General features: G+C 44.4%; 1 protein-coding gene across 4 annotated transcripts in view; it reads left to right on the forward strand.

The window, feature by feature from the left end:
- ANKRD28 (ankyrin repeat domain 28) overlaps window positions 1-26,135 on the forward strand; it is a 425,075-nt gene that overhangs the window by 200,974 nt on the left and 197,966 nt on the right. For all 4 annotated transcript variants that reach the window (XM_033930721.1, XM_033930723.1, XM_033930720.1 and 1 more), the window contains 4 exons: window positions 15,857-15,935; window positions 21,571-21,685; window positions 23,633-23,715; window positions 25,935-25,998. In XM_033930721.1, coding sequence (XP_033786612.1) covers window positions 15,857-15,935; window positions 21,571-21,685; window positions 23,633-23,715; window positions 25,935-25,998 — 341 coding nt within the window. The remainder of the gene's footprint in view (window positions 1-15,856; window positions 15,936-21,570; window positions 21,686-23,632; window positions 23,716-25,934; window positions 25,999-26,135) is intronic.

Consider the following 26,135-nt stretch of genomic DNA (forward strand, 5'->3'; position numbering starts at 1 on the left):
ATATTTACTGGTGGACTCTATATTAAGAGTTATCCCAGGACAAGCAGGCAGCATATTCTCACATGTGGATGACATCATCCACAGAGCCCCGGTACTGACAGCTGTAAAAGTGCATCGCCACTTTAAGAACTTAAGAAAGTTTGTGAACTGTCCGCACCATGCATTCGCGAGTGCCTTCCCGCCCGAGACAGGCTCACAGCGCCTATGTTCTTAGTTTTCCGCGGAGCTAAGAAGTCATGTCTGAACATTGTTCAGTTTTTTGCCATTTGCCTTCCCGCTCATGTGTTTTTTTCTTAATTTGTGTTTATTTCTTTTTAAAAGAAAAGGAAGAGGAGGAACATTATTTCCTCTCTTTTTTCCTCAGGGGGAGGGGGGCTTCGGCTGCCAAGATATTAATTTTTCCTTAGCCATTGATTTGGCTGACACGGTCTTTTCGACCATTTTTCAGGCCGCTAATGGGCTTTAAAAAAATAGTGTTGTAGATGCCCAAGGCCAACCTTTCCTCCCGACAGTTGGTGCTTCAAGTCCCTTTGCCCAGACCACCGGGTGGAACTTGTGCCTGGTGTACTACCCTGCACAGAACCGGTAGGGCATCGATCAGAAACCTTCGTCATCAAAGACACCGGTGTTGGGAGACATCGCTCCATCTGATAAGCCAATTCAGAGGCCACCAGCTTCCCAATCGGCATCGCAGTCTGTTAATGCCGACCAAGCAGCAACGACTACCTTCTGGCTTGCCTCAGCCTCAAAGTGTGCATCCTTTTTAAAGTCACCTTCTTCGAGACAAGCCGCATTATCGATGATACTGGCAGATAAGCCAGAGGTATCGGTGCTTTCTTTCTGGGTGCAGCTTGATGCACTGTTCTGAAGGGACTTGGATGATGCATGTAAACTGCATACCGCAGTATTGACTCCCTCGTTGCCGGTCCAACCTTAGTACAGGGCTACCAGGTCCTACGGTACCGCAACTGGTTTCTCCAGAGCGACGTTGACAGGCCATGTCTAGGTATCGATCCTCTCACCACCAGTCCAGTTTTTCATCGACAATCCAATGAGCATCATTCCTTCTTGGATGCTTCGAAAAGAAAGTATCGCTCCCTTACGTTCTTTGAAGAGAACAACATCTTCACATCATACATCTTTTTAGCATCGGACTGGTACCGATCTCGAAGTAAGCATTGATCTTCTCAACACATTTCTTCATACAGGCCCTCATATCCCTCAGGCTTACAGTCTGATTCAATACAGGACTTCTCTGTGTCTACAACAAAAGTTTCCATTCAACTATCCATCAATGGCTAAATCTTCTTCTGAAAGACTTTTTGTCACTATATTTATTAGGCAGTTGGGGAAAGAGCAACCACTCGACCTAGAAGCTAATTCTATCTACAGTGCTGAATACTTGGAGGATTTAGATTATGATCAACCTCCTAAAAGAACTTCTATGCTGTTCCTCTTCCTCAGCCTCTTCCTCAATCACTTGGACTTGGCTCCAACTGTATTATCCCTGTTGGAAACTGATAACCACATCTGGATTCTAAAGGTCATTTGAGAGGGATATTCGCTTCATCAGAGCTTAGAAATGCCCCTTATCATCATGGGGGCTCCCAGAAACTTTGACTTTCTATATAAATAGCAGTCACTAGTGTTAGAGTTGATTAAAAAAAAAAAAAAAAATCAAAATCTACTCCATTGAAACTCTGTGCCTCAGTGCCACCAGTGCGTGAAAGGCGCACTATTGGCAAATTTGTCTGACCCTTGTACTAGTACTCCATGTTGGTGATCAGAGTGCCAAATCACAATTTCTATATGTCCTGCTTGTTTGGAAATTGCCTTCTTGTGATGGATACCTTCCTTCTTAACGTCTACAGGAATTTCATCATTTCTCTTCCCCTACCTAGAATGTATCGGGCTGGATCTGCTTATCCATAGTATAAAGAGGAATCTAACATGGGTGTAGACTCTGTAAAGTTAGATTCCTCCACATAGTATTCAGCAAGCAACTTGACATGCATCAAACGACTTGCGACTGCTTCAGGATTCCACCATGTGTCATAGAGCCTATAAGGTGGCTCTTTCCTGTTTTGATACAATTATACTTGAAATGGCGGGATCTAACAGGGGTGGACAAGCCTGTAAGTTAGATTCCTGCCATATTAGAATCTTCCACTATTTTATCATCGAAGCAAGATCAACCAGGTGGTTTTATTTTTCTTGCAACATGTCTTTCACTGTTCCATCAGTGTTTATACAGTACCTTTTAGAAGACATCCATTTGCTTTAAGTCTTTTTTCCCTACATCTGTTCCATAATGAACATTCGCCACACTTTGACTACATCGTCTTTTTGATTCCAAAAGCCCTTACATCCATTCATCTGGAACACATTGATCTTACTAGCAAAGATTTGGGTCAAGTGGTCATGTCAAATGGAGTAATACTGAAAACCGCCCACGCTCGACCCCCCCCCCCCCCCCATTGAAATCCAACCAAATTTTACAGGGGTGTTGTCTAGGGTCTCAATTGAAACTCTGCAAAATTTTTGGGATCTCTCTCAATTTGGTCAGGAGCTAGGGGTGGTTGAAAAAAAGCAATCGATCCACTCCCATGCCTCGTGTGACCTAAAACACCAACTTTGCTTAAGCACTGCGGCAGAAGGAAACTACCTAGGAGTCTGAAATTTTGCAGTTTGGTACAACACCATGGGGCAAGTTTCTGTGCCAAGTTTGAAATCTTAAGTTATGCTAAACGCAAACTCTATGAAGCCCATAATGCAATTGCAGATCAAATTACAGTCATTGGTGACTTAACCAGCTGATATCAAAGCAGAACCAGAAAGTGGCCAATATAAAAGGTGTTCTGACTATGACCTTCTATTGACTGAACTGAAGCAGAAGTTGGAACTATCTAGTAATAGGGAGAAAATACAAATTCTCACTCTTGCTCCACACAGCTGGACTATTGAGAAAACTGCTTTGGAATTTGACGTTTCAACAAGAATGGTTAAAAAGGCCAGGAAGCTGAAACAGCAGGGTGACATTCTTGCTGCTCCAGCAACAAAGAGAGGAAAAGTGCTTGCTCAGCAGATTACACAGAAAGTCCTGGATTTTTATGAAGACAATGAAATCTCTAGAATATGCCCAGGCACAAAAGATTGTCTCTGTTTGGATAGTGGTGAAAAAGTGCAAAAGCAGAAAAGATTGCTATTATGCAATGTGAAGGAACTGTACACCACCTATCGCAGTCAGCATGGGCCTGAAATTGGGTTATCAAAGTTCTGTGAGCTTCAGCCAAAGTGGTGTGTAACAGTTCATCAGGGACTCATTCAGTCTGTTTCTGCACAATCCAACAGAATGTGAAACTTATGCTTTCAGCAATTGCAGTTCCAGATGACTACAAGGTGCTTCTGAATAAAACTGTCTGTTACAGCGGTGTGAAATATGTCCTGAGCAGATCCTCTGGAGGAATATTTTACTGAGTTCTTTGGTGAACATGATCCAGATGATATCATTGAATTTAAGCAGTGGAGTCACACTGATCAGGATACACTGGAAACTTGACAGTTATCCACAGAGGACTTCACTTCTGAATTAATTGGAAAAATTTCTAATTTGACCAACCACCATTTTATTTCCAAGTACCAAAATGCTTATCTGAAGGAAGTGAAAGCAAATATAAAGATGCGGCATGCTGTTGTTTTGATGGACGTCGCTGAAAATTATTCCTTCATTGTTCAGGAATGCAGTACAGGGATTTCACTGGGAAAATAGCCAAGCAACATTATACCCCTTCGTTGTCTGCTTCTGCAATCCTGATATCCAAAGCCTATGTATATCCATGATCAGTGACTACTTGCATCAAGATACTATTGCTGTTCATGCATTTTTGAGAAAGCTCATTCTGCATCTGAAGGAATTCTTGCCTGTCTTAAGCTATATTCACTACTTTAGTGATGGTTCTGCTGCGCAATATAAAAACTTCAAGAATTTCATTAACCTCTGCAGCTATGATACTGACTTTCAAATTACTGCTGAGTGGAACTTCTTTGGCACCAGCCATGGCAGATCTCCATGTGATGGGATTGGGGAAACAGCCAAGCATTTAGCTGCCCATGGCATCTTACCACGCCCTCTCAATAACCAAATTTTGACACCAAGGGATCTATTTGAATTCTGCAATAAATCTGTCTCTGTAATCAAATTTTTCTTCATTGCTGAGGAAGATATTGAAGCAATAAGACCTGCTCAAGAACAAAGGTTTATATGGGCCACACAGAGGCTGGAACAAGAGAAAATTACCAATTTAAGCCCATAGACACTGCTAGACTCTGCATTAGCAAAATTTCAAGTGACAGCAGCTCATTCATTGCCAATGTCTTAGAGTCTGATACTGATCCTGAACATGTCCCCACTTTTCAAGCATCCAGCTTTCACCCTGGACAATACTTAGCTTGCATATATGACAATTCTTGGTGGATTGGTCATGTATGTGAAATTTCAATGGAAGAATGCGACATCCTGGTAAATTTTTTGCATCCACAAAGTCCTGCACGGTCATTTCACTGGCCTCTCCGCAGAGACATATGCTGGATCCCTGAACAGCATATTATTGCAGGCCTTAATGCACCTATGACCACTTTATCAGGGAGACAGTACACTTATCCACAAGCTATTTTGACAAGCATTGACCAGACTTTCAAAACCATGTGCAAGAAACTGAGTTAAAAGTTGAATTTATGCGATTTCCTGATCTTTGCACTTTTATTTTTTGCACTTTTATTTTTTGTCTTTAATAAAGCTTAAAAATTTATATGGTACTAGTCTTTAAGCACGTTACATTAATGGGTGCTAGAATAGATGTGTCTGTCTGTCTCTGTGTTTCTTTATCTCTCTCTCCTTGGCCGCTGTCTGTATCCTTCTGTCTCCCCCTCCTCCCCGAGCAAAGCTGTCTGCCCCCAGCACCCACCTCCCCCCCAAATGTCTCTCCATGGCCCTCTTCTGTCTTCCCCCCAGAGCAAAGCTGTCTGACCCCTTTCCCTATCTCTCCATGGCCCCTTCTGTCTCCCCCCAGCACACCCCTCCCCCCAAAACAGCCCCCTATCCCTCTCCCTGTCTCTCCATGGCCCCCTTTTGTCTTCCCCCCCAGAGCAAAGCTGTTTGCCCCAAGCACACCCCTCCCCCTAAAGCAGCCCCCTTTCCCTCTCCCGCTTTCTCTCTCTCTGGCCTCCTTTCTCTGTGTCTTTCTTTCTTTCTGTATCCCTCTCTCCCGCTGTCTGTCTGTCTGTCATTTTCCCCCATTTCTCTGTGCAGCAGCATTTCCATCCCACTTTCCTATGCAGCAGCAACAGCATTTCCCTCCTATCCCCCCCTTTCCTGTGTAGAAGCAGTAGCAGCATTTTCCCCCACTCCCCCTTTCCCTTTTCTTACCTTATCTTCCCTGCTCCGTTCGGCCCCCCCCCTTCTTTTACTGCCGTTGTCGATCCGGCCTGCTCCTGACCCTCCCACCGCCGACAAACCTTGGGACTGCAGCCGCGTAGGCAGCACTTTAAACACGCTGCTTCGCAGCCTTCTACTGGCGATTTCCTCTGCCGCGTCTGTCTCCGATGATGTCATCAGAGACGTGGCAGAGGAAATCGGCAGAGAAGGATGCGAAGCAGCGTGTTTATAGTGCTGCCTACGCCGCTGGAGTTGGGAGGCGACAGAGAGGGCAGGGGGTGCTAGCGGCCGGCAGCAGTGGAGAGCAGGGAAGGGCGCGCATGCCACTTGTCTTGCCTCGCGTGAGGTCAGACCATAAGCCGCGCATGCGCACTTCCTATGTGTGCTACAGCTCAAGGAAAACGGACGCACGTATAGGAAGTGCGCATGCGCGGCTTACCGTTTTATTATATTAGATTATCTGACTACTAGTGTTTAAGCCCGTTACCTTAAAGGATACTAGAATAGATGTGTAGACTTTGGCATTTCTTTCTTTCTTTCTTTCTTTCTGTATGTCTTTCTCTCTCCCTGCCTCCTTTCTTTCTGTCTCTCTTCTTGGCTGCTGTCTGTCTTTCTTTCTTTCTCTCTCCCTGGTCGCTGTCTGTCTGTCTTTTTTCTGTCTCTCTCCCTGGTCGCTGTCTATCTGTCTGTCTTTCTTTCTGTCTCTCTCCCTGGTCGCTGTCTGTCTGTCTGTCTCTCTCCCTGGTCGCTGTCTGTCTTTCTTTCTGTCTCTCTCCTTGGCCGCTGTCTGTCTGTCTTTCTTTCTGTATCTCTCCCTGGCCCCCTGTCTTTCTGTGTGTGAATTTCTTTCTTTCTGTCTTTCTTTGTTTCTGTTTCTCTCCCCTTAATAACCTATCATACTGCCCTTCTTCTCCCCCATATCAAATTACAAAAACACTTTATTATGCCACTCGGTCACTCTAATGCTACCTGAGTACCCTGATACCGGTAAGCAGTTCTGTTGCCTGCGGGGCCCTTAAAGTTTTAGCGGCTTTCCTCACCATGTTGTACACATTGAGGATCATGGGCTGGTTGGCCATTCTCCTTCCCTGTTGCTTCTTTTCCCGTAGCTCCTTGGTTCAGTGCACGGTCCTCATCGGCAGAGGTGCTACCTGAGTGCCCTGATGTCGGTAAGCAGCGCTGTTTCCTGTTGGGCCACTAAAACTTTAGCTGCTTTCCTCACCATGTCGTACACATTGAGGATCACGGGCTGGTTGGCTATCCTTCTTCCCCGTGGCTTCTTTTCCCGTGGCTCCTTGGTTCAGTGCACAGTCCTGCTCAAAGGCGGATACCTTTAGTGTTAGACGCAGTGAGGGCGGGAGAGGGGAGTTGCCGTCGTGGTGTTCGCCACTTCAAACTCCGTGCCTCCACATGCACAGTAGAAGGAGCCAGAAAACCCCGCACGCTAAATGCCACAGGCTTCTTCTACTGCTCCTACGGAGCTACGGATCACGGACGCAGAGATCATGGAGTTTGAAGTGCACATGCATGCTAAGGGTGTTGTTATGTTAGATTGGGAATGTCTTTCAGACAGTGGATCAATAACTGATAAATATGTGGTCTCAGTGTATAATACACTTGTCATGATTTTCACGACCAGTGGCAGTGGGTATATGAAAATTCATGGATACAGTGAAGGGGATCATAAAACAGCAACAATCTGAACTTAACTGTGAAACTTTGTGTACTTTGTTCATTTGCATACAACATGGTTTGTGTTAAACATACTTCTTTTCAATATGAAACATTCATGCGCATATACAACTAATGCTTATCTTTGAAGTTTTAATTCTCACCAAAGAAAGGTCGGGTCCAAGATGAAACAGGATAGCTTCTGTAAAAAAAAAACATGTTCTTTCAAATGATATTTTTAAAAACCCTACACATTAGAGATATTTGAATCTGAAAAACAGTGAAAATTTGCATCAATACATAAAGCCATATTTTTTGGATGGTTATATCTTCAGGTTCACTTGACTGTAAAAGCTCAAATTGCAAATCTTGGAAGTTCCTCATGGTACATGTCTGCTGGTAAAGTTGTACCCTCAGCTGACTTACCTACCAGCAGCAGTATGGAGCCAAACTGTGCCAAAATTTTTCATTCGTGAATTTTTTTTCCTACTTTTGCGAATGTGCTTCCATTTCTACAGGTCAGCAAAGATTTCAAACTTGGCACAGAAACTTGCTCCAAGGTGTTGTACCAAACTGCAAAATTTCAGACTCCTAGGTAGTTTCCTTCTGCCACAGTGCTTAAGCAAATTTGGCATTTTAGGTTACACGAAGCATGGGATTGGATCGATTGCTTTTGTTCAACCACCCCTAGCTCCTGACCAAATTGAGATAGATCCAAAAAATTTTGCAGAGTTTCATTTGAGACCCTAGACAACACCCCTGTAAAATTTGGTTGGATTTCAAGGGGGTCGAGCTTGACATGGAATGACTTGACATGGAATGACCCATTTACTTGACATGGAATGACCCATTTACTAGTTTATTCAATACTTTTACAGTATTATTGCCACCATGTATCAACAGTTCTTGTGAGATATGTTCTTGATTTCATTATCTTTATTGCCATTATTATTTTCTTCTGTGGCTCCCTGGGGGACAGATGGCAGACCAGGCTTAGATGTACCAAAAATCTTCTTGTTACTCTTCATTGTCATGAATCCCTCTCAATCATCCAGGAACACAAATGGCTCAGAGTCAAATCACTTAGCCCTCCATTTCCCTAGCAATAAATTTAGATAAGGCCACTGGCTTGAATGTAATGTACTTTGAACTACTACTGAAAAGGCACAGAGTTAAATCCAAATAAATAAATATTAAAGCCAAGAACCAAAGACTAAACTCGATGATGACTATCTAATGAATTCAAATATTCTAACATGTTACTGCTGTGGAGAAAATAATCTACACAGGAAGAAAAGGGACAACTATGGGAACAACTAAAAATTTGGAAAAGGATAATAGATCGTAATTAATAAAGGACCTTGGAGCATTTCAGCATTTGCTTTTTCTTTAACTTAGCCCTTACAAAGGCAAATACATGAAAATGTGTACACATATGAAACAATAAATGAAATCAAGGTAAACATTCTAATAGAAACAGTTTGCATGGAATTATGACAAGCAATTGAGTTTGAGACATTTTTATGTTGTTCCACAAGAAATGAAAAGAAACAAATCCAACCACTTTAGCTTCCACAGTTTAAAAGCACCACCACAATTCATAGCATTTTATAATAACACTAGTCTTTAAGCCCGTTACATTAATGGGTGCTAGAATAGGTGTGTGTCTGTCTTTCTTTCTCTCTCTCTCTCCTTGGCTGCTTTCTGTCTGTCTGTCTTTCTCTCTCTCTCTCTCCTTGGCCGCTTTCTGTCTGTCTGTCTTTCTTTCTATCTCTCTCTTTCCTCGGCTGTCCACCACCACCCCTTGCCTGCTCCCCCTGTCCAACAGTAGCCCTTCTCCCTTCCTTTTACCTCCCCCATGTGCAGCAGCACCCCTTCCCTGCTCCCTCTGTCCAGCAGCAGCCCTTCTCCCTTCATTTTATGTCTTCCCTGTCCAGCAGCACCCCTTCACTACTCCCCCTGTCCAGCGGCAGCCCTTCTTTCTTCGTTTTACCTCCCCCCGGTCCAGCAGCACCTCTTCCCTGCTCCCCCCTGTCCAGCATCTGGCTTCCTGGTCGTTCGCATCTGCCCTCCTCTTCAAAGCAGCCTGCTGAGGTTCACGGCCAGTTGTAGCGAACCTCACAGGCCGCTCTGCACGTCGGTAGCACGTTCCTTCCGATGCGATCCCGTACATAAGAGGTAACGTGCTACCGAGGTGCAGAGCGGCTTGCGAGGTTCACTACAGCCAGCTGTGAACCTCAGCAGGCTGCTTTGAAGAGGAGCAGCAGCGGCGGCAGCAGTTGGTGAGTAAGGGTGGGAGGGTGGAGTCGCCGGCGTGTTCCCTGCTTCCGTGTTCGAAAATAGAATTTGGTATGGACTCAGAGACCACGGTGGCAGGGATCATGCCATTGTAAGTGCGCATGCGCGCTTAGGGTTTTATTATAGAGGATATGATTAGAACCATGCTGAGTCAAACCAATTAGTCTATCAAGTTTAGCATTCTGCCTCCAGCAATAGGCAACTTGGCTCATCTGATAACATCTGCAGATCCCCTGTTACTTATTGCCATATATAGAAGGTGGCAATACCTACCCATGTCTAGTAAATACTTAAAAATTAGTGTGACTGGGACTGTCCTCCAGAAATTTGCTCAAACCATTTGTAACTCCTTATGCTACTAACTTTGATCACATCCTCCTGAAAAATTCCACAGTTTAATTGCACTTCAACTGAGAAGAAAAAACACTTTTTTGTAAAATCTGTCTAATGTACCTGAGGCAGTGGAGGATTAAGTGACTTGCCCAGGGTCGCAAGGAGCAGTGCGGGTTTGAGTTTTTTGAGCTCATTCTCGTTGGCTCACGTTGCGTTTTGTTGTTTTTTTTTTTAAAAAAATTCTTTCGATTGGTCAACCGGGCAGGTCGCCCTTGCGGCGGAGCTTTTCCGGCCTATGTCCTGGCATGTTACCAGTTTTAAAAAGTGTGTCAAGTGCCAGCGTGCGATTTTGTTAACGGACCCTCATCAACACTGTCTTCAGTGTCTCGGGCCTCAACACCTTCAGAAATCGTGCCGGCCTTGCTCCACAATTACAGCACGTGCTTTTAAGCGTCGCTGCATTTTGTGGGAGTCACTGTTTAGCATGGAGGCGTCCATGGTGCTGCCCTCTTCACAGAGCGCCACGCCTTCGACTTCCGATTCTACATCTTCGGCCTCTAGTCTGCTCAAGCCTGCCTCATTTGTGCTGGCTTCGACTCTGACGCATGCTGCGGTGCCTTCCGATGTCTCCTCAGGTCAGGTAGCGCAGCCTCCCATCCCTCCAGTGGTGTTTAAGGTGCCCAAGGCCTCTAAATCCAAGCCCCCTGGCGTCCGAGTGACCGATGTCTGTGTGGGAGGTCCCATTGCTGATGCGGATCCCTCTTTGCCGGCGTCGTTCCACGCCCTGATAGAGAAGCGATTTGTCGAGCTCTTTACCAAAATTGGGCCGACACTTCTCTCCTAGATCCAGCCTGGGCACGCGGAAGCCTCCTGCGAGGTCGAGCCGCCTCCGGTGCCTCCTCGGCGCACACTCTCGCTGTTGGGAGCAGAGTCTCGGCGATTGTCTGGTCTGGCTTCGGGGCATGTCTCGTAAGGAGCTGAGTCTTTGCCCATGCCACCTTTGGAACCGATACCCTCGATGCATGGCTTGCCTGGGCCGGATCCTTCCTCCGCGATGCCGGTCCTCGAACCTTGGGGAGTGCCTTGGGGGGGCCTCGTCTCAGCCTCTGCTGCTTCGATCCACAGCCTCCAGTCCCATCTACTCGGTGGCTGCCTCGTCGCTCGAGGCCTGCTTCTCGACACAGCTCCGGTCGTCGATTGAGGCATTCATTGAGGCACTCATCGAGGCATTCATCGAGACACGCCTCGCCTCGTCGGAAGCAACCTTTCCGGGAGTTTTCCCTGGAGTACTCGCTCCCTCCTCCTATGCCGGAACTCGAGGACTGCGGGGGTTCGTTCTCTCCGTGCCGGTCCTTGGCTTCGGCGGACCAGGCCGCCTCATCTTCTTCGAGCCCGCCTCGAGGCCCAGCCCTGGCGGACCAGTTGTCATTCTCGTTCTTCCTGAGGCAGATGGCGGTGGATCTGGATATCACCCTGGATTCGGGTTCCAAGTTCTCGAAGGAGTATCTGAAGATGATGCATCTTCCTCAGCCTCCTGCCGAGTCTCTACGCCTGCCTCTACATAAGCTTCTGGACCAGACTTTCATGAGATGCTTCGAGACCCCATACTCCATCCCGGCAGTCCCGGGGAAGTTGGATGCTCGATACCGCATGGTGCACCATAAGGGCTTCGATGGGGCACAGCTCTCGCACCAGTCCCTCTTGGTTGAATCCTCTCTGAAGTGGTCTCATCCCTCCCAGGTCTATGCTTCCACTGCTCCTGGACGGGAGGGCAAAACCATGGACAGATTTGGCAGGCGCATCTACCAGAACTCGATGATGGCTTCTCGAGTCCTGAATTACAGCTTTCATTTTGCACTTTGAGTTTTTTCTATCCATTCTTCAAAAGTTTTTGCCCTATCTGGACTCTCAGGCTCGCTTCGAGTACTCGGAGGTGCTGGCATCATTGTCCCAACTCCGCCTGCAGATGATGCAATCGTCTTACGACGCTTTTGAGCTCTCGGCCAGAGCGGCTGCTTGTTCGGTGACCATGAGATGCTTGGTGTGGCTTCGCACCATTGATATGGACCCGAATCTCCAGGACAGGCTGGCGAACGTTCCCTGTGCGGGAGCGGACCTTTTCGACGAGTCCATCGAGGCGGCGACGGAGAAGCTGTCCAAACATGAAAAGTCTTTTCAGTCTATTCTCCGCCAGAAGCCCAAGCCTGCTATCTCTCGTCCGTCTCGTCCTTCTATGATTTATCAAAGGCGCTACCCGCCGAAGCAGGCCCCTGCCATTCGGCCGCCAGTAAAGAGACAGCATCAGCAGAAGCCCCAGCAAAAACCTCAGCCTTCTACTGTCCCTAAGGCTCCCCAGCATTTTTGACTGTCTCGTAGGGAGCATAACTTCCATTTTTCTGCCCTCCCCACTTTTTCCCATCGGAGGTCGTCTCCATAATTTTTACCATCGATGGACGACTATTACCACCGACCTCTGGGTCCTTTCCATCGTAAGAGAGGGATACTCTCTTCAGTTCCATCATGTTCCTCCGGAACATCCTCCAAGAGAGTATCCTTCCAACTTAACCCAGACTGCTCTTCTTCTTCGGGAAGCTCAGGCTTTGATCCGGCTTCGGGCCATCGAGCCGGTCCCTGTGGACCAACAGAACAAGGGTTTTTACTCCCGGTACTTCCTTGTTCCGAAGAAGATGGGCGACCTGCGTCCTATTTTGGACCTCAGGGTGCTCAACAAGTTCCTGGTCAGGGAGAAGTTTCACATGTTGACCCTGGCTTCCCTCTATCCCCTCCTCGAGCAGAACGACTGGTTATGCTCCCTGGATCTCAAGGAGGCCTACACTCATATTCCCATCCATCCGGCCTCCCGTCAATACCTCAGATTTCGGGTGGGACATCTTCATCTTCAGTACAGCTTTCAGTTCCCTTTCGGCCTAGCTTCATCTCCCAGAGTCTTCACCAAATGCCTGGTTGTGGTGGCCGCAGCACTTGGGAACTATGGTCTGCAGGTGTTTCCCTACCTCGACGACTGGCTCATCAAGGATTCCACATCTCCACTCAGAGGACAATCTGGTTTCTGCAGAGTCTGGGATTCGAGATCAATTTTCCCAAATCCCATCTTCAACCTTCACAGTCTCTCCCCTTCATCGAAGCTGTTCTGGATACTATTCAACTCAGGGCGTTCCTTCCTCAGTGCCTGGCGGCTCTTCTTCATCTTTGTCACTCGGTCTCTTCTCGTCCGTCCATCTCGGCGAGACACATGATGGTGCTCCTGGGCCACATGGCCTCTACGGTTCACGTGACGCCTTTTGCCAGACTTCACCTGCGGATTCCTCAGTGGACCCTGGCTTCTCAGTGGTCGCAGATCTCCGACCCTCTGACTCGTCACATTCAGGTCACTCCTGCTCTGCTGCAGTCGCTTCGCTGGTGGATGCTCTCTTCCAATCTTTCCAGAGGTTTGCTGTTTCACATGCCTACCCATCAGAAGGTCCTCACGACCGACTCCTCGACCTATGCTTGGGGGGCTCATCTGGACGGGCTCCGCACTCAGGGCTATTGGACGAGTGCGGATCGTCTGTGCCATATCAATCTCCTGGAACTCAGGGCGATTTTCAATGCTCTCACTGCTTTTCAGCATCTACTTCACGACATGGTGGTCCTCATTCGTACGGACAATCAGGTTGCTATATATTATGTCAACAAGCAGGGAGGCACGGGATCGGCCTCCCTCTGTCAGGAAGCTCTGAAAGTTTGGGATTGGGCAATTCGCCACAACGCCTTCCTCAAAGCTGTCTACTTTCAGGGGACGGACAATGCCTTGGCGGACAACTTGAGTCGTCTTCTACAGCCTCATGAATGGACTCTCCATTCCACGCCCCTTCATCAAATCTTCTCCCTGTGGAGAATGCCTCAGATAGACCTCTTTGCAGCTCCCCACAACTTCAAACTGCCTCAGTTCTGCTCCAGGATCTACACTCCTCATCGTCTCGAGGCAGATGCTTTTTTTCTGAACTGGGGGAATCTCTTTCTCTATGCGTTTCCTCCGTTTCCTCTCATTCAAAAGACTCTGGTCAAGCTCAAGTCCGACCGGGCCACCATGATTCTGATTGCTCCTCGGTGGCCCAGACAATCTTGGTACTCCCTCCTTCTGCAACTCAGCTGCAGGGAGCCCTTCCTTCTGCCAGTGTTTCCATCTCTGCTTACCCAGCATCAGGGATCTCTGCTTCATCCCAACCTGTAGTCGCTACACCTGACAGCTTGGTTCCTCTCAGCGTAACTTCCCTTCAGTTTTCACCAGCTGTGCGGGATGTTTTGGAAGCTTCAAGGAAGCCGGCTACTAGGCAATGCTATTCCCAGAAATGGACTAGATTCTCTACTTGGTGTTTTTCTCATCACAAGTAACCTCAACATGCCTCCTTGTCCTCTGTTTTGGACTACCTTTTGCACCTGTCTCATTCTGGTCTCCAGTCTACATCGATCAGAGTCCATCTTAGTGCAATTGCTGCTTTCCACCAGCCTCTTCAGGGGAAACCTCTTTCTGCACATCCTGTGGTTTCCAGATTCATGAAAGGACTTTTCTATGTCAATCCTCCCCTCAAACCGCCTCCAGTGGTTTGGGACCTCAATGTCGTCGTTTCTCAACTTATGAAGCCTCCATTTGAATGTCTTAACAAGGCTCCTTTGAAATTTTTCACTTGGAAAGTGGTGCTTCTCATTGGCCTCACTTCTGCCCGTCGAGTGAGTGAACTTCAAGCATTGGTTGCGGATCTACCCTTTACAGTGTTTCATCATGACAAGGTGGTCCTTCGCACTCATCCCAAATTCCTCCCCAAGGTGGTCTTGGAATTTTATCTGAATCAATCCATTGTTCTTCCTGTGTTGTTTTCCGAAGCTGCATTCTCATCCTGGAGAATCAGCTCTTCACACTCTGGACTGTAAACGTGCTTTGGCTTTCTACCTGGAACGCACCAAGCCTCACAGAACTGCTCCTCAACTTTTCATCTCCTTTGATCCGAACAAGTTGGGACACCCTATCTCTAAGCGCACCATCTACAACTGGATGGTGGCTTGTATCTCTTTCTACTATGCCCAGGCTGTATTACCCCTTCACAGTAAAGTCACAGCTCATAAGGTCAGAGCAATGGCAGCCTCTGTAGCTTTTCTCAGATCGACACCGATTGAGGATATTTGTAAAGCTGCCACTTTGTCCTCGGTTCATACCTTTACCTCACACTATTGTCTGGATACCTTCTCCAGACGGGATGGACAATTTGGCCAAACAGTGTTACGAAATTTGTTCTCCTAAGTTGCCAACTCTCCCACCATCCCATTGTGGTTAGCTTGGAGGTCACCCACTAGTGAGAATACCTGCCTGCTTGTCCTGGGATAAAGCAATGTTACTTACCGTAACAGTTGTTATCCAGGGACAGCAGGCAGCTATTCTCACGTCCCACCCACCTCCCCTGGGTTGGCTTCTCTGCTAGCTATCTGAACTGAGGAGACACGCCCGGTGCATCGGGCGGGAAGGCAGTCGCACATGTGCGGTGTGGGCAACTCGAAACTTCTAAAAGTTTTTACAAGCAAGTATGCTTGTGAGATGTCCGCATCGGGGCTCCGTTGGCTGATGTCACCCACTAGTGAGAATAGTTGCCTGCTTTCCCTGAATAACAACTGTTATGGTAAGTAACATTGGTTTCTGTGTGATCTGGGAAGTATTCATTTTACAGTATATTGGTATACTTTATTGTGACAGAAGGAATGCTGCTGTTCCATTGTATGGAGTGGGTGCTCTTGGTTTGACGCTTTTCTTTACCTTCCTCTCACTAGGCTTCGATGTATAAACATGGGGTTTCTTGAATGCTAAGTTTTCTGTGGAATGACAGGGGCAGCAGGGCAAGCAAAATAATTGTTTTGAATAGATGAGCCATCTATAGAAGAAGGATGTGCTGTTAAAGACCTACTATATCTTTTTAACTTGATATAAATGTTTTTATGTTTGCTAGGGAAAGAAAATGTTAGCAGAAAATTCCAAGTGGTTTATTAAACACTACTGATCTTTGTAAGCCCACTGAGTTCTATCATGTAATCAATTAAGTTTTTAATACTTTTTTTGTTTTAATTTTCTAGAGTAAAGATGGGAAAACACCATTGCACATGACAGCAATCCATGGTAGATTCTCGAGATCACAAACCATTATCCAGAATGGTAAAACAATTTTTTCTAGATAGTTTTTACTTTTTCATTCATCCCTTCATGTAACTGTGCTGTAAAGGATGGTGGGAATATGTTTAAAAAAAAAAAATAACCAACAAATATTCAGAATAAAGCTGCTAATAGTGGAAGGAAACAGGCTGAAAGGCAAGTAACTAACATGGAGAAAAAGACCTCAGTGTTTCAAGGAAATAACCAAGAAACTATATGTTCAGTTATAAACTGCCATACAAAACACATCACAGGTCAAAAAACTCCATGGAAAAGATTCATAAAGATACAGTTTAAAATACACAAAAACTGCAAAAAAACAGCAAAAAACTGTAAAAACTTGCACTTATCTTCCATTCATCTCCCACAAGCAGTGGAAATAAATATCCGTTGCTCCAATACGGAACCAGACACACTTTTCAAAGAATGAACTCAGTATTCCCGACAGGCTCTGTTTCGCCAAGTGGCTGCGTCAGGGGAATATCTTTAGAAAGAGAACAACTGCTTCAAAAAATTTTCCCGCGGAAGATTTTTTGAAGCAGTTGCTCTCTTTCTAAAGATATTCCCCTGACGCAGCCACTTGGCGAAACAGGGCCTGTCGGGAATACTGAGTTCATTCTTTGAAAAGTGTGTCTGGTTCCGTATTGGAGTGTTTTGTATGGCAGTTTATAACTGAACATATAGTTTCTTGGTTATTTCCTTGAAACACTGAGGTCTTTTTCTCCATGTTAGTTACTTGCCTTTCAGCCTGTTTTCTTCCACTATTAGCAGCTTTATTCTGAATATTTGTTGGTTATTTTTTTGATTTTTTTTGGATATTCAGCTTGTATACTTTGGGAATATGTTTAAGCCAGTGTCTCTCAAATTGTGTGTCAAGGCACAGTGGTGTGCCCTGAAGAGATTCTAGATGTGCCACAAGAAATTCTAGAATTTTACTTTAAAAATTTAAAGTGCCAGCACACATGATGTAATCCACTGAACCCAGTATGAACAGATGTCACCTTCATGTAAGAATATATATCTGCTGTCCTCAGAGAACGCCTGCTACAGGTAAGTAACTTTTTTTTTTTTTTTTTTTTTTTTCAAATAAAGAAAATGTAGGTGAGTTGATTTTCAAGAACCTTAGATATTGTCTAAGCTCCAGAATGTATCAAGACAATCATCTGAATTCTCTGCCAATTAAAGGATAATTGCTGGGAACTATAAAAGACGGGCTTGTCATTATTGCAGCCTAGTATATTCTAAGTGAGAACACACTACTAGTTATATCTGCTTGGCACTGGGAGAAAACTGATACTTGTATTCCTGTTACAATTTGACATTTGTAGGCTAGTGTGAAAAAAGGGGAAGTTTTATTAATAGGTAACTTTAACATGCCGAATGTTGATTGGGGTATCCTTATTGTGGGGTCTTCTAGAAGTACAGAGAGTCTGGATTCTCTATAAGGAGAACTGTTCCAGCAGTTGGTAGTGGAACCCATGTGGAATGGGGTCATAGTGCTTACAAATGGAGAAAGTGATTCTGATGTTACAGTGGGTGATCATCTGGCATCCAGCAATCACTGCATGGTACAGTTTAATATTAAGACAGGTATAAAGAGGGCTCATTCAAAAGTAAAAGGTTCTAGACTTTAAAAAAGCTAACTTTGTTTGGAGGATGGATTACGTCAAGGAATTGTCTGGATGGGAACTTCTGGAAGGAGTAGAAAAGCAGTGGGAAAAACTGCAAGGAGTTATTGTATGGGTGACAAACCTTTTGTGAGGCAAGTAAGTAAAAGTAAGAGGAAACGAAGGCCGCTTTAGTTCTCAAAAGTAGTAGCTGAGAAGGTAAGGGATAAGAAGTTAGCCCTTATAAACTACAAAAGATCGCAGAAAGAGGCAAGACAGGTAAAAATATCTGGAAAAATTAAGAGAGACTGGTTGAATAGTCGGGATAAGCAAAGATACAAATGGAAGAAAAAATAGCTGACATGGTAAAACAGGAAGACAAGACATTTTTTTAGATATATCCGTGATAAGAAGAAGTGCAAAACTGGCATTGTGCGACTCAAAAGTGAAGTGGAGGAATATGTAGAAGCTGATAAAAGAAAAGGCTGAATTGATTAACAGATATTTTTGTTCTGTGTTCATGGCTGAAGCGTCGGGAGTGGGACCGCAGAAGACCAATGCGAATAGAGATGGAGGAGTGGTAGACCCTGATTGATTTTCAAAGGGTTATGTTTGTGAGAAGCTAGCTAATTTAAAGGTAGACAAAGTGATGGGGCTGGATGGTGTACATCCATGGGCGCTGAAGGAACTTAGGGAAGTTCTGCTGGCTCCACTGACTGACCTTTTCAATGCTTCTCTAGAGTTGGGAGTCGTACCGGCGGACTGGAGAAGGGTGGATGTAAGTGGAAGTAAGGAAGAAGTAGGGGATTACAGGGCAGTAAGTTTGACTTCTATGGTAAGCAAATTAATGGAAATGCTTTTAAAACAGAATAGTGAAGTTTCCGGAATCTGGTGGATTACAGGATCAGAGGCAACATGGATTCACTAGAGGGTAGGTCTTATCAGACAAATCTAATCAATTTCTTTGACTGGGTGACCAATTGGATAGAGGGAGTACACTTTATGTGGTGTATTTAGATTTTAGCAAAACCTTTGACAGTGTTCCACACAGACGTCTAATAAATAAACTGAGTGCCTTCAGGATGGGCCCCAGAGTGCCGGGCTAGGACAAGAACTGGTTGAGTGGAAAGCGACAGAGGGTAGTAATCAATGGAGATTGCTCTGTGGAAAGGGATGTTACGAGTGGTGTGCCTCAAGGTTCTTTTCTTGGGCCTTTTCTTTTTAACATTTTTATAAATGATACTGCTGCAGAGCTGTCAGGTAAGATTTGCCTCTTTGCGGATGATACCAAAATCTGCAATATAGACAGATGGTGTGAATAACATGAAGAAAGACTTAGCGAAGCTTGAAGAATGGTTTGAAATATGGCAGCTAAAATTTAATGCTAAGAAATGCAAGGTCATGCATATGGGTTGCAAAAACCTAAAGGAACAATACAGTGCAGGGGGTGAAGAACTTAAGTGCATGACTGAAAAGCGGGACTTGGGTGTGATTGTATGTGATGATCTTAAAGTGGCCAAACAGGTTGAAAAGTTGACGGCGAAAGCTAGAAGGATGCTAGGGTGCTTAGGAAGAGGTATGGCTAGTAGGAAAAGGAGGTATTGAAACCTTGTAAAAGACTGGTGAGTCCTCATTTAGAATTTTGTGTACAATTCTAGAGACCACACCTTCAAAAAGACATAAAAAGGATGGAGTCAGTCAAGAGGAAGGGGACAGACTTAAAGATCTCAATCTGTATACTTTAGAGGAGAGGGGAGATATAATAGAGATGTTTAAATACCTACATGGCATAAATGTGCATGAGTCGAGTCTCTTTCTTTCATTTGAAAGGAAACTCTGCAATGAGAAGGGCATAGGATGAAGTTAAGAGGTGATAGGCTCCAGAGTAATCTAAGGAAATGCTTTTTTACAGAAAGGGTGGTAGATGCGTGGAACAGTCTCCTGGAAGAAGTGGTGGAGACAGAGACTGTGTCTGAATTCAAGAAGACATGGGATAGGCGCGTGGGATCTCTTAGAGAGAGGAAGAGAGATTACTGTGGATGGACAGACTAGATGGACCATTTGGCCTTTATTTTCCATTATGTTTCTATGTTTTAAAAATTTCCTTCATAAATATACTATAGAATAGATGACATGTACGTAACATACACAATAGTCTGTCAAAGTTATGAGCATCTGTGTGTGAAAGGATACAACTGCCCAGACAAGCATCATTGTTTGACATGATTGGTCCTTGAAAGCTAATGCCAAGTGATTTAATTTTTATTTTTTATGCAGTTGTTATCCTAAGGCTTTGTTACCGTTTGGATCTTCTTATCTTTGCAAACTTGGATTTTCAGTTCTGACTGAAATTGAATCGAAAAAAAGAGAACAACTGTAGATGGTGGATGATGAAATGCATGTTTGCTTGATGACTATCGAGCCGCATTTAGAGTTAATTTGCACTCAAAAACAAGCACATCCATCGCATTGATTAGCAATTCTATCTACTTTAGTTTCACCATTGTTACAATTACTCATATGTAGCATAGAGAACTTTAAATAAATAAAACTCAAATTTGAACTTTTTGTTGTTTTTGCAAATATATAATTTCAATTATAATGTGCCGTGAAAAAGATTTGCTCCATTTAGTATGCCAGGGCTAAAAAAAGTGTGAGACACTGGTTTAAGCAATAAAGACTCTCTTCTGAAGTCATTGATAATGCAGAAAGGGCAAGCAGAAAATATGATGCCATGTGGCTCCTATCGACTAACTAATCACCACAGTGAATGACCTTTTGCTATTATTAACTAAATTTCTGTTGAAAAAGGAAAAAAAGTAAGCAGTTAAAACTATTGTAAATATACTTCATAGCACTTGTATTGCAGCAGAGAACAAAAGTATCCGCTGTTACTGCTTTAACTAAGTACAGTAGTACCTCGGTTTACGAGTGTACCGGATTGCGAGTGTTTTGCAAGACGAGCAAAACATTCGCAAACTTGGTGCCTCGTAAACCGAGCTTGCCTCGCTGTACGAGCGCCCCCCCCCCCCCGCGAACCAGCACCTTCCCCCCCCGCGATCCGGCACCCCCCCCGCCGCCATCAGGCACCCCTCTGCCGCAACCTGAGTTTTGTCGCTGTCCCTGTCCTATTCCTGTAAGCTCTACCTTAACCGCACAAGCCTTGAACATTTATGATTTTAAAGTGTTTGAGGCTTGTGCAGATGAGGACAGAGCTTGCAGTAATGGGGCAGGGACAGGAAAAGAACTCGGGACAGGACAGGAAAATGAGTTCCTGTGGGGACAGGAAAAAATTTGTCCCTATGCCATTCTCTAATTCAAACAAACATCTAGCAGTTTGTAAATAGATCTAAGTCCTCCGGTATAACTGCCAGAGTAGTCTGAAAAGACTGCTTTCTGCTTGATGTCTTCAGATATGTGGGTTAAGGGGCTGGAGGAGTTGCCGTACAGTAAAAGATTAGAGAAACTTGGCCTTTTCTCCCTCGAACAGAGGATATTGAGAGGGGACATGATCGAAACATTCAAGGTACTGAAGGGAATAGACTTAGTAAATAAGGACAGGTTGTTCACCCTCTCCAAGGTAGGGAGAACAAGAGGGCACTCTCTAAAGTTGAAAGGGGATAGATTCCGTACGAACGGCAATTCTTATGTTCTTAGTTTCATTGCTACCTAACCTTCCTGGGAAAATTACTAGTTCTCTGGATATGAGTAATAAGGAATGGATCTGCTTCTTAGAATGTTGCTGAATGCTTGTGTCCTGAATTGGTCACTATAAGACATGATGCAGGGTTAATGGACCTTTCAAAAGTCTGATCTAATATGGCATTTCTTATGGTCTTCATGCTTATTGCTCAGTGAGTGTTCCACGGCTTTTTCACTGTATACTACAACCCATCAGTGTAATTTCATTAAATTTAATTCTTCTTGCTTTCAAATCACATTAGTGGCCCATAGTTCATTGTTTTGGATGATATACTGATATTCATACAATAAATATATGAATGTTTGGTTATACCTACTTTTTATTGCAGGAGCTGAGATAGACTGTGAAGACAAGAATGGGAATACTCCTTTGCACATAGCAGCTCGATATGGCCACGAGCTACTTATAAACACTCTAATTACAAGTGGTGCTGATACTGCAAAGTAAGTAACCCTAATGTTTCAGTATTTGTCATTAGTCTGGTGATCTATTGCAGAATAACACAATTCTGCAATATTTTATCTCAGATATTCTGTAAAATATTAAATATATTTTTCAAGTGCTGTTCATCATTGAAAATTGTTTCTTTCATTTCTGTTTGCATTACAGTAGATCCATCACTGCTACTAGAATACAAAATATTATAATCAAAGTGAAGTGAAAATCAAAATATAGTTCTATATTGAGTCTCAAAGTCTCACAAATTAGGTGAGCCCAAACTGTATCGCCAAAGTATCTTTGGGGGCCTTCTTAATCTGAAGGCTACCTTGCCATATAGCATACTAAGGCCTAGATTCTCAAAACAAAATCAGTATTTAACGCAGTTGCTAAACCAATTTAGCCTGCATGCATTGTAACAACAAATTATGAAAACAGCTTATGGTGGTTTTTTTGCAAGCTTCTAGCAGTCTCCGATGCTGCCATTCAAATCGGCTTTCAATATTCAGATGAGCACTCTGGAATCTTAAACATCGCCGAACCATTCTCCAAGAGCAGCATCTGCTTTTAGTGACAAAAATCAGCGACTGGTCCAGGGGTGCCATCATTGGATTTTTTTTATTTAGAGATGCATTTCATGCTTAAGCGTCCTTTTCAGTACATCGTAGAACTGTTACTTTTTAATTCTTTCTTTTAGCAGAATTTTAGACACTATTTGCTTGTATTTGTTTTTCCCCTTTATGTTCTTTCCTATTTTTATGTTGTAGTTCTTCTCCTTATTACTCTATTGTAACAGTAAGTCTCCAGTCCTTGTTTTGTAAGTCTGTAAGTGTTGGTACAGTGGTACCTTGGTTTACGAGCGCACCGGTTTGCGAGTGTTTTGCAAGACGAGCAAAACACTCAGCAAACTTTTGTCTCATAAACCGAGCACCATTCAGGATGGCAGCCGGCTTGGATCGGGAGCCGGGAGGCGCTGACGGATGGCAGAGGCATCGGCCGAAGCGGGAGGGCAGCCGCACGGGGACCCTTGCCACCAGCTGATTCCAGCAAGGGAATCCCTGATCAGCTGAGTCAGCAGGCATTCCTAAAGCTGTGGCTTCAGAGAGACCTGCCAGCTAAGCTGATCTGGGGAAAAATATCCCTGCTGCGATCAGTTGAGCCAGCTGCGGCAGGGGACCCCCCTAACAAATACCCCTGAAATTGGCAGAAGGGATGCCCATTCCCTCTTGCCACTGGCCCCTTCAATCCTCCTCCTACCCTTGTTGAAGACTGGCAGGAGGGATACCCACTCCCTCCTGCTGCCTCCCCCCAGATCCTCCCCCCCTCCAAAAGTAGCCTCAATCCCATCCCTACTTAGCTCAGCTGTCCGCGTCTACTTTTAACATTTACAATGTAGACCAGCATTTTGAAAGCATGATGTCAGAGGGAAGGATTCTGGGTCAGCTGCGGGTTGCATGCAGGAGCTGCTGCTACCGGTTTTGTGAAGAAAGTGTGGCTGGAAGGAGAGAGCCGGCCAGAGTAGGTAAACACCTGTGGGAGAGAGGGAGGCATGAGTTTGGGACACAGAACAGAAGGATGGAATGGCCATGTTGGGACACGGAAGGGAGGAGAAGGGGGCGCGTTCACATAGAAAGGGAGAGGCAGGACCTTGCTTCATAAGTACGAGTCAGGCATAAGCTGGATTTCTTTTAGTTAAATTTCATACAAGACCATACTTGAAAGCTTTTCTACTAAACTAAAGTTTACTTGAGTCCTATATTCATTGGTGCATAACAAATATTTTAACAATTAAGAAATCTATTTAAAAGAGAGACTATCCATTCCCTTATGCTATTGTATATAGAATAGGTAAAATAATGTATAGTTCTTTAGCACTGTCTTGTTTGTAGTTTCCAATTTTTAACCATTCATGTATATTGACGTATATGATTTTATATTTTGATATATTTTAGGCGAGGTATCCATGGGATGTTTCCTCTTCATTTGGCAGCTTTGAGTGGTTTTTCAGATTGCTGCAGAAAGCTCCTTTCATCAGGTATGCCTTCAAGGTGTCATAGAAGTGTGTGTTAAAATATGTAATTTTTTATGATCTTAATTGTATATACTATAATACGGTATTAGATTTTAGGAAGAATGACCCTTATTTCTTTTTCACAATAATTAAGCATAAGTAGAATAAGTTTAAGATGAACTGTGAACCTTTTTGAACCTGGATTGTTGAGGTAACTGGGACCCCTGGTTGACCCGGAAGGCTTCCTTCCAACGTCAGCTCTGACATCAGAGGGAAGCCTTCCGGGTAGGCTTCGGCAGAGGGGGGCCTATTCTAAATGGAATTCCTGGCGACAACAGCAAATGAATTGGGTGCAAGGGTGGGGGACTGTTTGACCCGCTATAGGGAGGGTGGGTGGGTGGCTGCTGGACTCGCAAGGGAGGTGGCTGCTGCTGCACCTTCAATCATGAGGGGGACTGCTGACCTGGAGGCATGGGAAGGGAAGCAACTCACAACAGATCCTTTACTGCGGGGACAAGGCCATTCACCGCTCCACGGGACGGTGAATGGCCTTGTCCCTGTACACACAGCAGCCAGTTGATTTTTTTCCCCCTGTTCTGGTGGGTTACCAGCGGCTAGCTGCAGGTAACAGTCACCGTGTCATTCTCTACTAGAGGGGTTTTTTAGCAATGGTTTCCCTTGAGGTTCAGGGTAGAGAATGACACAGGGACAAATTTTTCCCTGTCCCCCACAGGAACTCACTTTCCCTGTCCCTTCCCGATCAGTTTTGTCACTGTCCCTACCCCATTCCTGTAAGCTCTGCCTTAACCACACCAGCCTCGAACACTTATGGTTTTAAAGTGTTTGAGGCTTGTACAGGTGAGGACAGAGCTTGCAGGGATGGGGCAGTGACAGGAAAAGAACTCGAGGGGACAAGATAAGAAACTGATTTTCTGCGGGGACAGAGAAAAATTTGTCCCCGTGTCATTCTCTTGCTCAGGGTGCAGGCTTTTCATGCTTCCGAGCACGCAGAGGCTGTAGTTCACTTACTGCTCTTCCAGCTGTGACCAGATTTATGAGAGAGACACTCTGTGACCTCCCTTGCGTCATCCTTTCCCTTCTTGGAATCTTATTCTTCAGGGAACGCCCCTTTCAAGCCACTGATGGCAGCTACTCTTCTGGATCTGACAATCAAGACTGTCCTTCTGGTCGCCATTGTCTCAGTATAGCGTGTTTTTCGGTGTTTCAGGCTCTTTCATACAGGGAACCTTTTCTCTGTATTCCAGATTCAGGAGTTGTTCTCCATACTGTACTTTCCTTTCTACCAAAGGTGGTTTCTGCCTTCCAGGTCACCCAAGAGGTTCATTACCTGTATTTCCTTCTTCGGGTTCAAAGTGACAGGATTAGATCTTGCGCAAGTTGGATGTTGGAAGTCTTGCTCCGCTATTTGGAGAGGCTAATGATTTCCGGCTGTCTGATTACCTATTTTTCCTGACTGCTGCGCCTCGCTGTGTTCAGCTGGCATTCAATTCCTTGATAGCTCAATGGGTTTGTCCATTTTTCCCACTATCACCCACCTTATTTAATATTTACATTTCATCTTTAGGACACCTATTACAAAATATTGTGTGAACAGCAGAGTTTTCAGAGCTTTACGAAATTGTTGTAGCTGGCCTATCAGTCTAATAGAGTTATTTTTTGAATATTTCTGTAATTTGTTCTTGTTGAAAAGTACAGAATGTTTCAGTGATACAAACGCCCATTTTAATGCTTTCTGAACTGTGTTCTTCACATAGCAGAATATGAAAAATGTACAAAATGTGGTGACTTTTGCAAGGCACTGTAAATATCCATTTAAACTTTAGCCATCCCCCTGTCATACCTCTCCTCCCCTTTTTCAATCAGATACATTTTATCTAGCCAAAAATCATCTTTAGAAAATTTGTGGTTTCGGGGGTATTTTTAAAAGGTAAGATTTCTTTTGAATATTGATCTCTGTGTAGCTCAGTAGGCTTCATTGTTACATTGAGCATATGCAAAGCTGAACTATAAACTAAGTTTAAGTAGGTACAAGTCCATTTAACTTATATCATCCTTATGGTTCATTTAAGTTATACCATCCTGATGGTCTACCTAACTAATAATGTTCTGTAACAGATTTTATATTCTTTGTTTAAATGAGCTAGTAATATTTCTATCAGAATAGCAAGGAAAGAAGATGTACTGCATGCATGGTTTTTATAAAAGACTTATTAATTTTTTAGGCTTTGACATAGACACCACAGATGATTTTAATAGGACGTGTCTTCATGCAGCTGCAGCTGGAGGGTATGTTGCACTTTTACTTCTTGCATGAAGAAGAGAATGAAAATAATGGTTGCCAACTCCTCTCTAAATTTTCAACAGTATTAATAAACCAGCTGGAGGATGTCTTACTGTAAAACTAGCAAAACTAGGAACTAAAA

This window comes from Geotrypetes seraphini, chromosome 2 (assembly GCF_902459505.1).
Source record: "Geotrypetes seraphini chromosome 2, aGeoSer1.1, whole genome shotgun sequence".
Lineage (NCBI taxonomy): Eukaryota > Metazoa > Chordata > Amphibia > Gymnophiona > Dermophiidae > Geotrypetes > Geotrypetes seraphini.